This window comes from Labeo rohita, chromosome 7 (assembly GCF_022985175.1).
Source record: "Labeo rohita strain BAU-BD-2019 chromosome 7, IGBB_LRoh.1.0, whole genome shotgun sequence".
NCBI classification, from domain to species: Eukaryota; Metazoa; Chordata; class Actinopteri; order Cypriniformes; family Cyprinidae; genus Labeo; species Labeo rohita.
Window position 1 is genome coordinate 15,230,314 of NC_066875.1, and position 15,824 is coordinate 15,246,137.

At 37.1% G+C, this 15,824-nt stretch overlaps 1 protein-coding gene across 1 annotated transcript in view; it reads left to right on the top strand.

Moving 5' to 3' along the window:
• adam19a (ADAM metallopeptidase domain 19a) overlaps window positions 1-15,824 on the top strand; it is a 108,801-nt gene that overhangs the window by 70,200 nt on the left and 22,777 nt on the right. Inside the window, exons 7-13 of the mRNA XM_051114651.1 lie at window positions 4,781-4,964; window positions 6,538-6,603; window positions 7,254-7,325; window positions 7,490-7,656; window positions 9,341-9,425; window positions 12,587-12,729; window positions 14,807-14,984. Of these exons, the coding sequence (XP_050970608.1) occupies window positions 4,781-4,964; window positions 6,538-6,603; window positions 7,254-7,325; window positions 7,490-7,656; window positions 9,341-9,425; window positions 12,587-12,729; window positions 14,807-14,984 (895 nt within the window). The remainder of the gene's footprint in view (window positions 1-4,780; window positions 4,965-6,537; window positions 6,604-7,253; window positions 7,326-7,489; window positions 7,657-9,340; window positions 9,426-12,586; window positions 12,730-14,806; window positions 14,985-15,824) is intronic.

The window sequence follows — 15,824 nt, forward strand, 5'->3', positions numbered from 1 at the left end:
ATCAGTGCCGTTTTACAGCGGGGTCTACAGCTTATACTAAAGCTCTGTTTTGTTTAGTTAAATGTACGGTAGAGTTGCCTTGGTCGGTGACGAGTGTCCAGATGCAGTCTCGGCTGAAAGTCTGGACGGTTTTAAGGTTTGGACTTGCGATCACGTTCTTCCGAGTTCTTCCAAGAGTGATGAACTCCAAAGCTGTTCTGACTCAGTGGTGATTGGGAGTTTCTTCCCAGGTGGAAAGTAAAGAAGAGCAAAGAGCTGAGAGAGAGATGCTCACCTGAAATCCAAAAGTCTTGCCTGGCGCAAACCTAGGAGTCCCAAAGAGTTCTAGCTCATCCTCCTCATCTTCTTAGGATCTAAAAGGACCGCAGACTAGCTTCTGAGGCCTGCCAGACGTGGCTGCGCTGGCTCTGGGACTTAGCAACCAGCAAACGGGAAAGTTATGAGAGACGAGTGAAGAGATTAAAAAAAAGCGTATTGCGGGTTACTGGTGTGAGGCCTTTATCTCCTATTGAGGACACACTTCTGGGAGGTCACAGAGCCAGTGGTGTCTTCAACTTTTGGAGGGAAAGTTTACCATGCTCTGAGACTCTTTGTTGTTGGTGCAAAAACTACTAAAGATTCTTAAAACACTAATATGTTGCATAGGTATCAACATATAATATACACCATCTTTTAGATCATCAAAATACAAATTCAAACAGACCAAACATGGTATATGTGGGGTTATACTAACTAGTGATCTATCTTAACGCATGCATAAAACAGTATACAATACAAAAGACAATATACAAGAAAAGTAATAATATACGCAATGACCTGAGGATATGTGTGTTCGTTCACAGAAAGGTTTGTCTAAGAATTATTAAAGAAGTCATTTCCTATAGCAGTATGTGTCTGTTTTAGACAGAATTAAGTAGGGAGAGATTCTCTCTACGTACTTTTAGGTCATAAAAGGTCGTAAAGTCTGGCAGAGGTGTCCTGGTTGCCATTGTAACCAGGGGTCTGGTGGGCCATCGGAGATGTCCTGGCACTTAAAATCTACTCTGTTCTTCTCATAAAGATATCAAATGGCTTCATAAAACTTAGAATGCAACATGACTTGTTTGTAATACTTTTATACTGCTTTTTTACGGTCAGTTTTTGTAATATATACTTGTGACTGTACTTTTATTTGTTTGTTACATGGTAGGGGTGGAGTTAGGTGCTCCAAAATATTTATTAAATTTAAATTTATACAAAATGATTTCTGTTTTTACAAATGCATGCAAACCATCAAATATGTCTTGATCTGATGCATAAGGCAAACAACAAGCACATCGAAAATATGTGATGAGTTGTGAGTGAGAGCATGTTGATATTCTTTATTATGGTTATGTCATGAATAGTCATTACTACATTATGTAACCATTCGTTTTTGCACATTCCATTAATCAAAAAATCATGAAACAAAAATATGAAGCAGCACATATCTTTTCACCTTTTGAAAAAATATAGAGTGAAGACTGGAGGCTGTTGAAAACTGAGCTTTGCTATCTCAGGAGTACAAAAATACAATAAATTGTTACAATATTACTGTTTTCACTGTATTTTTGATGAAATGCAGCATTGGTGAGCAAAAAAAACTTTTTTGAAATCATTAAAAAATCTTACAGAGTTCAAACAACTGAACAGTAGTGTATATTCATTTTTAATTGTACATGAACTACTGATCATCAGATAATATTTTTAGTGACTTGATAATGAAAGTTATTATGAAGTAGTATCAGGGCAAAAAAATAAAGAAATAACAACAGTCTAAATCATTTCTAACACCAAAGATGTGTTGCCTACAAAATTGGTTAAATGTGGCTAGATGAAACTGCCATTTACTCTGGAAAACTGTGTAATCAGAGAGCAGCAGTCAAGATAGTTGTGGGATGAATCAGCATTCCCTTCACACAGACTCTCTGGAAGCAGTCACTCTTTTGACATACAGAGTCTGTTGTAATATATATATATATTGAGTCCACGAGCCAGTTACTATATGAAAATAACAGCGTTTTTAAGAACAAAGCCCTGGAGAGTCTGTCTCTAGATATTGCCAAAGGTCTTGAATTTCTTATGAAGACAGATCAAGTCATTGAACAGCTGTTGCAAGATTTTGCAAGAGCAAATGTAATTAGCACTGTATGTTTTCATATGGTTTTTCTCAAGGCGACTGTTGCGTTTCTTTACCCTCAGATCATTGGAGGTCACACGCTGACGTGTGCCATAGCCAGTTTGACAGTAATGTAGTTGATTGTTATATATTTATTATGAAATGTTTATTTTATTATTTATTATTTCATGAATATCATTACGTTCATGCCAAGACAAATCAAATCATGGCCAATTTTGCCTACAGTTTTAGTGTCAGGAACCATTATAAAGCCATACCCTGAGTCATTTCTGCATGCCTGTTGTCAACTTGGGGAAAATGACAATCCTCATTTTGAAGATAATAGTTGGACGCCCTGGGGCGTAAACAAATGGTTTTGTGACTAAATGGATTTGGACCAGTTGTGAAAAAAATTGAAGACAAAACACATTTCCAATAACCATAAATCTCTTTTGTAAACAAGAATAAAACATATTTATAATGAAACAAATTAAAACAAATTCAACACTGGAATTACTGTGGAATGGTAGTTTATTTTATCTCTACATTTAGTAAAAAGTTTGGTTGAAACATTTTGTTTATATTAGCATATGTACTTCTGCCTTGCTGTAGATGAAAGCTTGTGTTTTTAAATTGATAAATACACTGCCACTCAATGTTTTTGAACGTCTCTTACGCTCACTAAGACTGCATTGCTTTGATCACATCGTTGCGCTTCACAATAAATGTTTTCTATTTTATTATATTTGAAATGTATTCTTGTAATGGCAAAGTTTTCAGCAGCCATTACTCCAGTCTTCAGTGTCACATGAATCTAATCATTCTAATATGCTGATTTGGTGCTCAAGAAACATTTCTTATTGTATCAATGTTTTTGTAGAAGCCAAGATATGCTTTTTTCAGGATTATCTGATAAATAAAAAGTTCAAAAGAACAGAATTTATTCGAATAGAAACATCTGTAACATTATAAAAGTCTTTACTGTCATAAAACAAACAAACAAACAAACAAATAAATAAAACCTTATTGACCCCAAACCTTCAAACGATAGTGTATGGATGTAAATCAAACTCTAAGGACCTTAACCCAAATTCAACTTGCCATACTGCAATAGACTGTTGAAAAGTGCTTCACTGTGAAACCCACACTATTGCAGATTCAACAAAAATGCATATTGAGGACACATTGTAGGCACAAAGGGGGCGACTCGAGAACACCAGTCTGAAATCTGAAATGGCAAATGGGTCACCCTGCAGTTTCATCGACTTTATTTTTAACATATTTTTCAAACATACTGTTTGAAAACTTTTTACTGAGGTCAAATTTAGAGTGGTTCTGTAGAGGTGCTCTGGGAGACCTCAAATCCAGCAGCGTTTCAGCGGCCCCTCTGATCTCTGATTAGTTAATGCGTAACTATTTTATGCCGTTAACTATACTGAGGCTAAAAGCAGGATCAAGAGGCATTAAAAATTCCACTCCATGTGGCTATATATGTTTGTAAAAGAAAGATCAAATGAAAATGACTCATAGACATGCACATCTCTTTTAATGGCATTCTTAAATAGTACTAGTAAGGGCAAAACCTTAAAGCGGTCATCGGATGCAAACTTCATTTTTACATGTTGTTTGAACATTAATGTGTGTTGGCAGTGTATGTACAAATCTACCCTATAATGATACAAATCCATGCAGTGGTTTTTAATTAATCTGTAAAAATAATATCCCCTTTTTCAAATTGAGCCGCTCCCATGATAGTTGATTGACATGAGCGTCTTACCTCAGATGAGCTGTAACAGTCCGACCTCCATTGTTTCGATGCCGGAGCAGGGATGTAAGTTAGACAAGAATATCTCCGATTGAGCGATTAAGGTGTTCTGTTGCTGGATGTAATAGTGAACATAGTGGTCGTCATTTACTACCGACATCTGAGCCGCTGAAGATGCAGTAGATTACGTTTGTTTGTGAAAGGAATGCGCCTCCTGATCTACATAAATGCGTCTATATTCGAGCAAAATCATTTGTGATCCAGCTTCACCTACAGCAGAAGTGAGTATAAGGTTTTTTTTATCTCTGCAATCACCCTTCCTAATAACTTGCCAGTTGGCAAGTTTCGCGGCTAAACGCGCTAAATGCGGCTACAGTAAACAATCTCTTAGAGCAGCTTGTCACTCCACAGAGAGAAGAGAGGGGCGGGGTGAGCAGAGCTCATTTGCATTTAAAGGAACAATCCCTTAGAATGAGATGATTTTTGCAGAGCTCATTTTGACAAGGTAAAAAGGGTGTTGTTTTACACAACCATTGAGAATTTTTAACCAAAGTATATTATAGACTTTTCTTTAAAACCCTAAAGAGTCATATCAACTTGTGGAATATGGGCTTCCGATGACTCCTTTACAAAAAAACTTCATTAGTTCACAAAAAATTCTGCCATCATTTACTAACCCTTATGTTGTTCCAAACCTGTATGCCTTTTTGCATTTTTTTTTTTTTGAAAGAATATCTTCCAGAATATTTGTCCAGAATATCTTTATTTATTAAGAAATAACTGGTTTGAAACCACATAAGGGTGAGTAAATGATTGACAATTAAGGGATTTTGACAAGAGAGTATTTGAACTGACGTAACTCCTCTTTCTTTTTGCAGAGGTTTGATTATCTTGAATTCAAATGATACATACTACCTGGAGCCAGTCGGAGGCCAGGAGGTTCTCCACCACACCTTCTATCGCACTGAAGACCTGCCAATCAAAACCGGCACCTGTGGACACAGCCATCAGACTGGACACATCAGCCTGTTCAGTAGTCACCTTAAACCTTTGCATCAAAGGGTCAGTCAGAAATGACATCATTTTGATCTATGGTGTCTTCCATATCATATCTGATAAAATGAAGAGACCTGGTAATATACAGTATGTTGATCTTTACAGTATATTTCACTGAAGAAGAAAAAGAGTATTTAATCTATCCTTTCCACAGGTAACAAAAAGTCTCATTTTATAAAGTAGCTCTCGCTAGTTTGTAAGCATAATACTCATTAGGGAAATAACAGTGAGTCATTACCATCATTATTCAGCATGTAAAGTCTCTATTTCTGATCTCATGAGTGGATTGTGTGTGACGTCAGAGAAAAAATTTCACTCTCACAATAGCAAAGATGTTCTGTTCCCTCCAATCTATAATGACTAGATAGTCCACTCACGGAAGAGAGCATTTCAGTCTGACGCAAAGCTGTTGTGTTGCATTTTGCGTCAGTAATTTCATTTGTACCCGTAATGCGCTGCAGAAAGAAAAATGTGTTTTGGCTCATTACAGTACAGAAATAAAGCCATCTTAAGCCCAGGTTAAGTGTTCAGACTGATGAAGTGCATAATGTGGGCTTATTATAAAACTCTTGAGGATCATTAGCAGGAGTTGGGAGCCCTCCTACTGCTATTGTTCTGCTTGCACTTGCTTTCTCATTAAAGCCTAGCAGTAGAGACTTCTAACTGGCCTGCTGTTTACAAATGAGTATGAGGGTCCATAAATTAATAAACAGTGTGGACTAATGTGCTCCCTCTTCAGTTATGATGTATTCCTGGTACAATTGGATTACAACATTCCTGAATCTTGAGATTCATATATGCTGTAGTACAGAATGTCCCTGTTTTAGTCTTCAAATATCACAGATCCCATCTGTGTACAGAATCATATCAGCACTATTTTGGAATTTGACTTCTCAAATGACTCAACTTTGAAAAATGGCATTTCGTACATAGAAAAAAAAAGAGTCTCTTTCCAACAGAATAATTAAATTTCCAATGATTTCTATGCCTATAGCTAATAGGCATACAAACGAGTTCCTGACGAGGCTCATTTTGGAATGCAGAGCTCTGGTTTTTATTGCTTATGAACATTTATCAACTAGCACTTTTATTTTCCTCTGGTTGCCAAGGAAGATGACTTATATGCACATTCTGTTCTTCCGGTTATTTTACTGTTTCACTCACATTTTATTTACTGCTTGGTTACTGTAAAGTGCTAGCTGACACTTTGCGGCGACTGAACACTTTTGTGCCAGAGCAGTCTGTCAAGTGAATTAGACGCATCAATTAAAATGCAAATAAATCAGAACACGAAGAACAGCAGTGATAGCAAGCAGTGAAAAATAAAACATTTCTACAATATTGTTGCATACAGTTTTTTTAAACTTTTGCAGTTCTTTCTGTGCACAAGTTAGCAGTTAGCATTTTCATGTTTGATTTAATACAACTGTCACTTTGTTATTTGTGAAGTTTTGCAGACATTTATTGCATCTATGTAAAAGCAAGCACCTAGAGAAACAAATCCATAAATCCTGCCCTCCAGCAATTAACGTTTTATTTTGCCTGCCATTTGTTTATCTGTATTTATTCCCACCCCTAGGTTAGACGAAATGCCTGGGGTACTACAAAGTACATGGAACTGTATATAGTAGCTGACAACACACTGGTAAGCTGATGATGTCTGTGTTACGCTCACTTCCACTAATTAGACACTTCCACACAGTAAAGTTCACCATAGGAATTAAGGCTTTAAAGCTTCAAATACAGGCAGAGTTATATAAACTGTACTTTAGAACCGGTACTTTGAGCCTAGTGTTACTTTTTCATTCAAATGTGGCCACTGAGCAATTCCTACCTAAATATAGAGCTTCGGAAGTGGCTTTTTGCAATCTCCCTCTCTTTTCTATCACTCCCATTGCTGATGTCTTACATGTATGAGGAGTTATCGAGAAGTTATCAGTGAATTTAATAGTTTAATTTTTAGTCCTCGGGTATGAGGGATGCATTTCGTGAGGGGCATGCAGACAATCTCTCAGTGTTACATTCTGTTGAGTTTTCTGATTGAGTTCTTTCATACATTTACATCAAATCTGTATAATATCCACCAAAAGCCAAAAGAGGCAGGAGGTTATGCAAGATTTCATTATGGGTGGATTTAGTTAATCAAATTTCTCAGTAACGGGGGTTTTGCAATTTCTCAAGCAGAGTCTATGCATTTGTATGTTCGTCTTGATCGGTTTGCCTCTTGGCGTTTCTTTGCATTTGTATGTTCGTCTTGATCAGTTTGCCTCTTGGCATTTCTTTGTGTCTCTACAGTACAGAAAGCAAAACAAGGACCTTGACAAAACTAAAATGAGGATAATGGAAATTGCTAATTATGTAGATAAGGTATGTCAAGCCTGGGTGCATTTCTTTGGTTCAAAGGTTTTGTTGACTGTTTAGACTGCATATTTATTCTGTGAGTGCAAAATTCCTAGATGTCTGTATTGTAATTATATTTAACAAAATAATCACTTTGCCATGTCCTTAATTGTTTGTTTTGGTCTGATCAGTTCTACAGAGACTTGAACATCCGTGTACCTCTGATTGGTCTAGAGGTTTGGACTGAACACGATCAGTGCATTATCAATGAGGAGCCAAATTCAACTCTTTGGTCCTTCCTTCAGTGGAGACAGAAACTCAAATCCCGCAAGAAACATGACAATGCCCAGCTACTCACGTTAGTCACACCACCAATATGTACATATTGACAACCCAGGCTCATTGGAAATACGTGCCTCTACATACATTTCTGCAACACTCTAATTACGTACCTTACTGCGTGTTTCGTGGCAGTTTGAAAGTGAAATGTCCAGGGAGTGACGCTAAAACACACGTTCAATACGTGACTGTGGCACGTTTCTATTACATTGGTACAAGCACATATTGCAGCATTTTTATTATGCTGCTTGAGGCATTTATTACAGCTGCTCAGAATTCAAATATCCAGGTAGTGTCGCTAAAAGATAATGCTTTATCGTGTTGGAAATATCCCTTACACCAAACCCAACCCTAAACCTAACCAACAGTTTTGCAACAAATGCAAAAGTGATATTAAAATGCATCTGTTGAGGCAGCCATGCCATTTTAACTTCCTTATACAGATTTGAGCTGTTTTGTCGAACTGTAGTTTCACGGGGTTAGTACCAGAACTTTTCATCACTCAAGTGCAACGCCATATCGTGTGAGTTAGCGAGCAAACCTACTGAATTAGAAAAATCATACATATGAAGCTGTATATGTGACGACAACGTTCAGAAGTTTCAGTTTTCAAATCACGTAGGATTGTTTTGAAGCCACCCTCATGTCGTCCCAAACCTGTAAGACTTTTGTTCATCTTCGGAATACGAATCAAGATATTTTTGATGAATTCTGAGAGCTTTCTGACCCTCCATAGACAGCAGCGCAACTACCACGTTCGAGGCCCAGAAAGGTAGTAAAAATATCGATAAAATAGTCTATGTGAGATCTGTGGTTCAACCTGAATTTCATGAAGCTACAAGAATACTTTTTGTGCGCAAAGAAAAAAAAAGTAATGACTTTGTTCAACAATTTATTCTCTTCCGTATCAGTCTCCGCCGCACGTTCATGAGAGTATCACAACACATGCATGTGATGCAGGAGCCCAGATGTGCCGCACCTTGTTTACATGCAGAAGAAGACGCAAGCTGTACATAAGACAGTCTTCGGAAATGTGTCTGAAGATTTCAACCGACAATGACTTGCGATTTTTTTTTTTTCCCAGTCTTACTTAGTTCTCGGATTTCATCAAAAATATCTTGATTTGTGTTCCGAAGATGAACAAAGGGCTTGCGGGTTAAGAATAACATAAGGGGGGGTATTTTTTGACAGAATTTTCATTTTTGGGTGGACTAAGCCTATCCCTAATATTTCACCTGAAATCTGAAATTGTTTCATCATTTACTCAACTTTTAGCTCAGGGATTTTCAGCTCTGGCCCGCGAGATCCATTTTCTTGCTTCAACCCTAATCAAACTCACCTGAACAAGTTAACCAAGGTCTTTAGGGTCACTAGAAAGTTACAGACAGATGAGTTTGATCAAGGTTGGAGCTAAAGTCTGCATAAACATGGATCTCGTTGAGAATCCCTGTTCTGGTTGTTCCAAACCTGTATGAAAAAACATGTATATAAAGAGAAATTGAAGTCAGTGGTCAGCAAAACAGTTTGGTTACTAACATATCTTATTTTGTGTTTTGCAGTAGAAGAGAAAATGACATAAACATGTCTAAGATGATTAAATTATGGCAGAAATTTCACTATCCACTATCCACTACATGGCATAAAGAATGGCTCATACATTTAACTGATTTCATAGCTGAAAATATGTATTGTTTTCTCCGCAGTGGTGTGATTTTCAAGGGCACCACCATTGGGATGGCTCCGCTGGAGGGCATGTGCAGTCACGAGAATTCGGGCGGCATCAACGTGGTAAGAAAGCACACAGGCTTGCATCTGGAGCAGGCTGTAAACACTGTGTATATAGAGTGTGTGTTTGTGTACAGCTCATGTGGGGATTTGATAAATTGATCAATAGCTCCCACACACCTGATTAGCCTCTTATTGGTTCTATTACTTTGTGTGGTGGAAGAGGAGCACTTTGCAGAATACTAATGTGTGGTAAAGCATTTCTTCTGAATATTACACATGGGGTTCATTCTACATCACATCAATATATCCTACTTAGTCCTACTGAGATGAGTGTGGTACATGGAAAACATTCCTCTTTGATGGCTGACCCACCAGACGCAGATCAAGTCTAGTTGAGTATTCAGTTCAGTGTTGTACTTTTACACCACATCATAGTTTCTACAATCGTATTCTATAATGTAGTTTATTTAGAGGGATGGTTCACCCAAAAATGAAAATTACCCATTGATTTATTCACCCTCAAGCCATCCCAGGTGTATATGACTTTCTTCTTTCAGACAAATACAATCGGAGTAATATTAAAAAATGTCCTGCCTTCTAAGCCTTGTAATAGCAGTAAATGAGGTTTAAGATTTTGAAGTCCAATAAATGTGCATCCATCCATCATAAAAGTGCTCCACACGGCTCCGGGGGCTTAATAAAGGCCTACTAAAGTGAATCAATGCGTTTTTGTTAGTAAAATATCCATATTTAAAACTTTATAAATTCTCTTTATAAGAGGAGACTGGGTTTTCTTTGCTGTAAACAAAACTTGTTTCTTGTCATACTAGACACCGAAGCTTATGCTACACCTACATCCTACGTCATCCGTTGGAACGCCACTCTCTCGTGAATGCATGTACGACAGTAAGTCGAAGCTAGAGATTACGGTTTATAACATTTTAAATGTGGATAGTCTTACAAACACGCATCGATTCACTTCAGAAGGCCTATATTAACCCGCCTGGAGCTGTGTGGAACACTTGGATGAACACTTGGATCATGGATGGATGCACTTTTATTGGACTTCAAAATCTTAAACCCCATTCACTGCCATTATAAAGCTTGGGAAAGCCAGGACATTGTTTAATATAACTCAGATTGTATCCATCTGAAAGAAGAAAGTCATATACACCTACAGTGGGATGGCTTGAGGGTAATTTTCATTTTTGGGTGAACTATCCCTGTGGGCTTTTCAGAAGTCACAATCAAATTTGGAGAGTGAATTTGTTTGATATGTGCTATGTTGTTGTAACACGTTCTCACTCCCAACTCGTCACATATTGACGCTTGGTCAGGACCCTTTGGCTTTTTGACGCTCAAGATACCCTTTTAGCGTCACTTTTGAACATGCAGGTTCCTCCATTGATTTCAGTTGTTTGCCTTAATTTAATGGTTTGCATGAATTTGTAAAAAATCTAAATAATTTAATATACATTTATAGTTTCATTGGAGCACATAAACTCACCCTTACTCTAAACTTACCCACTTCTGAACAATATATGTGCAGTCACAGGTATTTATTGCAGAAACTGACCAAAAACAAGCAGTATAAGAGCATTACAAACGAGTCGTGTTAAAGCCATACAATATTTTTTTGCAAAGAAGAGAGTACAACATAAGGTTTTAATCGCTGAAAATGATCCTGCTCTGTTAACACGCTCACATCTCATTCAAAAAGATACTCCCAAACATTAGCATGACGCAATCGCTCACGAGACACACAAGAGCCAATGGCATTTCACAACCAAGGCTGACGTAATGTGTAATGTTTATTTACACACAGACTGAGCTTTACAGCGGACGGAGACGGATCGCGTCTATTCCTCTCACAAATTAATCCATTTTGCCTTGGAAGACTTGGAATATTAATACTTTTTTCGAATAAATTATGACTATAGCTGTATCTGCCAGTTGCATATTGTGTTTTATTGACAAATGGTAGGTTTAGGGGCAGGGGTTGGGTTACGTGCTCGTAAATGTGTAAATAATGAAATGTAAATAAATCTTGTGACTGTTTACACTGAAAAATCACACCCCAACATATATGCAATAATGGCAATATTATTACCCAATATATAATTTAATAATGACGATAAAATTCCCAGTGCCTTTTGCGTCAGCATTATGACGCCAAGAGTTTCTTAGTTAAAGCAGTGAAAGATCCTGCATGTCGAAAGATGATGCTAAAGGGGTACCCTGTGCATTAAAAAAATGACACCAAAGGGTCCTGACAAAGCATCAATATGTGATGAGATATATTCTGAGTTTTTTAATATATAAATCCTCTCATGTTAGGGTTGATAGTAGCAATATTGTGTGCTCATAAAGTGATTTTTGTAAGTAGGAAAAATTTGATTTCAGTATTTTCACCGTATATGGTAAAATAATAGCTTTTTTCTGTAAAGATTACAAACATTTTTACAGTGAGTCAGTATAGGCTCACTATTGGACGTGTGCAGTCTTGTCCTGGACTGTGGTTTGAGAAAGCTTTCCTTATCATAAATGGGCTCCAACACATTCCTCAAATGTTTTAGAACCAGTTTTTGACAAGGACAATGTGGTTCCTAGGGAGAAATGTAAGAGATAGAAAATCCATAAAGAGAAATCATTTGTAATACAATTGCATGTCATATTTCAACATTGTTGTTATGGTGGAGATATTATCAGTGGCTTCTGTAAAAATCAACACTGCGTGCCCTTTGCAGAGATATTCGTTTGCGCTCCTTTCTCTGGAAATAAGTGTGAGCATGTGCGCCTTTATGTTTGTGTCACGGTATGAAGATAAAAGAAAGGCTGTTCTGTTTGCCCCAGCCAAGGTACTTGAATTACCACCTTCGGGTCAAAAAAACAACATCCTTTACAATTTATGGCATCATTGTAACATAACAAAGATGCCTTTGGAGATCAGAGGTGTCCTCTGGGCTTCTATTGCCATTTACCTGCTGTGGCAATGTGGCATAGCAACGACAGAAGCCTGTGGGCTACAAATAGCCTTTATGTCCAATCTAAAGCATAAAATACAATTAATTTATTGCATGGCAGTGAGAGAGCAGCAAATACTATAATCCTGTATATTGAATTCATCATTTTAGACAGAGTCTTAAAGCAGTGCTTGAGGTTCTGTTTTATTTATTGTGATGTTTGTTATGGCTGGTAGATTAAATGATCTTTTCTTTCAGGACCATTCTGAATTGCCCATTGGGGCGGCTGCCACCATGGCACATGAGATCGGCCATAACATTGGCATGAGCCATGACCATGAGGGCTGTTGTGTGGAGGCCACTGCGGAGCAGGGTGGATGTGTCATGGCGGCCGCTACAGGGTAAACACTTCTACATTTGCACTGCATTGATGCCTTTAGCAGACGCTTCCTTTTATAAATAACCAACAATGCAGAACATAAATCACGGTAATTACAAAAGCATGCTAATTATACAAAAAACCCTGGAGCACTTCCAAATAATTTTAACTTCTAATTGTGTCACTACTATAATACATAGGCAGGATGCTACTGTACAAGCACACACTTGCTAATGATATGTCCCTAAGGACGAGTCAAGTACTATTGGTCTCCTCGCCTACAGACCATTCACTGTCTGGTGTAGACTATCATTCAAATGTTTGGGGTCAGTAAGATTGATATATTTTTTCTTGAATGAAATAAATACTTCTATTCATCAAAGACACATTAAAATTGATCTAAAGTGACATATTTAAATGTTTCAAAAATATTTCTATTTCAGTTAAATGCTGTTCTTTTCACCTCAAAGAATACGTAAAAATATTAAGCACCACAACTGTTTTCAACACTGATAATAAGAAATGTTTGTTTGGCACCAAATCAGCATATTAAAATGATTTCCAAATGATCATGTGACATTAAAGACTAGAGTAACGGCTGCTGGTTCATCTTTTAAAAAAAAAAAATTTTGGTTAACTTTTAAAAAAATTATTAAAATAGAAAACTTTAAAACTTAAAATATAAATTGTTTTGTTGTAAAAATGTTTTAAAAGTGAATTTTTATTGTATTTTTTATCAAATGCACACTATTATACACTACCAGTCAAAAGTTTTTGAACTGTGAGATTTTTAATATTTTTTAAAAGTCTCTTCTGCTCACCAAGCCTGCAGTTTTTTTATCTGAAGTACAGCAAAACAGTAACATTTTGAAATATTTTTACTGTCCTATCCAGTATATATATATATATATATATATGAACCTCTGTCTTTAACATAATAATAATAATAATAATAATAAAATAATAATAATAAATGTTTTTGAACAGCAAATCAGAATATTAGAATGATTTTTGAAGGATCATGTTGATGCAAAAAAATAAAAATTATATTTGAAATCACAGGAATAAATGACTTTGTATTAAATAAATGTTGACTTGGTGAGCAGATTAAAATTATTAAAAATGTTAAACACTTTTGACTGGTAGTGTATATTGCACACAAAACGGCCCTAAAGGAGAAGTCCACTTCTAAAACAATGATTCATATGGAAGTGGAAGTGGACTTGTCCTTTAAGCTGTCTGAAAACATCAGTTGCAATCTGGTTTCTAGACAGTTGTTTGTGTGATACCTGAGAAGGTAGCATGTAAACAAAATACCATGAACATCCTGTACATACACTTTGATAAGGCACCATCTATGATGGTATTGCATGATAGTCTCAGGAGCAAATTGCACCCGTATATACATACATTTTCTCTAGAAAAGAGATACATTTCACAGAAGCATGTTCAGATCCATTCTTAGAACACTGATTTACAGAAAGAAGGAGGGAACATGATGTGTCAGGAGTTGTCAGCACGCCAGTGGAGTTGTGCAATTGGAGAAATATTCTGAGAGATCTGGTATAAATGGAGAACAGCAGGGTGCCCAGCACTGAGCCCTGTGGAACCCCAGTGTTACGGGTGCAGCAGTTTTTCAGCTAACTGAGTAAGAACTAAGAAAGACATAAACCATAAAAGCCAAAAAGAACTTTTTCTGGATAAAAAAAAAAAAACAGCTGCTAGCATGAGATCAAAAGTGGCTGACATAAGCATGACATTTATGGCAAGGATAGTTTTAGTAGAGTGAATTGGTTTGAAGCTTGATTGAGATGAAGTGGGCTATGTGACCCCTTGGTTTTGGTGCCCCTGCTGTAGAGAAAAGGTAAGACAGAAGATCAGAGGAGATCACTTGGCATTGAGAGGAGAAAAGTGTTTTTTACTTGTCCAAGGTATGAAACGGTGAAAAAAATTACAGTTTGGGAAACTTCACTATTTCTCTTTTCAGTGTTCAGTGTTTAAGTGCATCTGCCGTTTCAGAGTTATTTCTATTAGTGCACCTTTTGTTTTCAATCATTTTCATGCATAAAAATGACATGCCTTTCTAAAATGGTCTACAGGCACCCCTTTCCAAAAGTTTTCAGCCGCTGCAGCAAAAAAGACTTGGACAACTACTTCCAGAAGGGAGGAGGAATGTGCCTGTTCAACATGCCCAACATGAAGGATCTGGTCGGTGGCAAGAGGTGTGGAAACGGCTTTGTAGAGGAAGGGGAGGAGTGTGACTGTGGAGAACCAGAGGTGATTTGTGCCTAAATGAATTATTGAATGGAATTACTTATTGATTTAGAGAATATTGAATCAGACCAATCATGAATTAGTCATTTTTCAGAGAACAGCAGAGGGTGTGAAATACATGTAATAAATCAAAATTTGATAGTTAATATGGATTACCATTGATTATGCCAGATTTTTATGCGTTTATTATTTATTCAAGGAACACTTGATATATTTATGCAATGTATTGTATGTTTTATTGTGAATAGCTTTGCCTAACCAGCAAAAAGTTTTGTTTTTTATCACAAACACAAAAGTCAGAACATACATAGTTGAACTACAGCAAAGGCTGCCGTAACAAAGTGTGACAGATGAAAGAGTACGCATTTTTATGTTTGCTTGCATGCTTGTATGTGTGTAGAAAGAGAGAAAGAGGAGCGTCCCACCTTGCCGCAAAGCCATGTTTGACAGGCTGTCAGTGCGCATATAATGGCTGGGTGATTTGCCATCTGGTGCAGGTAGACTGAGGTAGCGTTTGTAACTCCTAGTCAATACATAAACACCTGGACTACTGTTCTGGATTTTACCTGCTGCCAATATCATATTCAATGAAACAATACCTCAGCGATCACCTGACAGCAAAAGCTAGATTGTGGCGCTGAACTGAGAAGTGTTATCATACACTTTTGTTCTAACCTTTTAATCCAAACCATCATCTGCCGGCCCTCTCTACTTCTGTGAATACACAAAAATAGATTTGACAGTGCAAGGCTGTCATGTACGCATGTCTTTTTTCATTATAGTCACTGAATCACACCATTCATTTATTTCTAGTGTGATAATCACAGCTGTCAGTCGCACTTG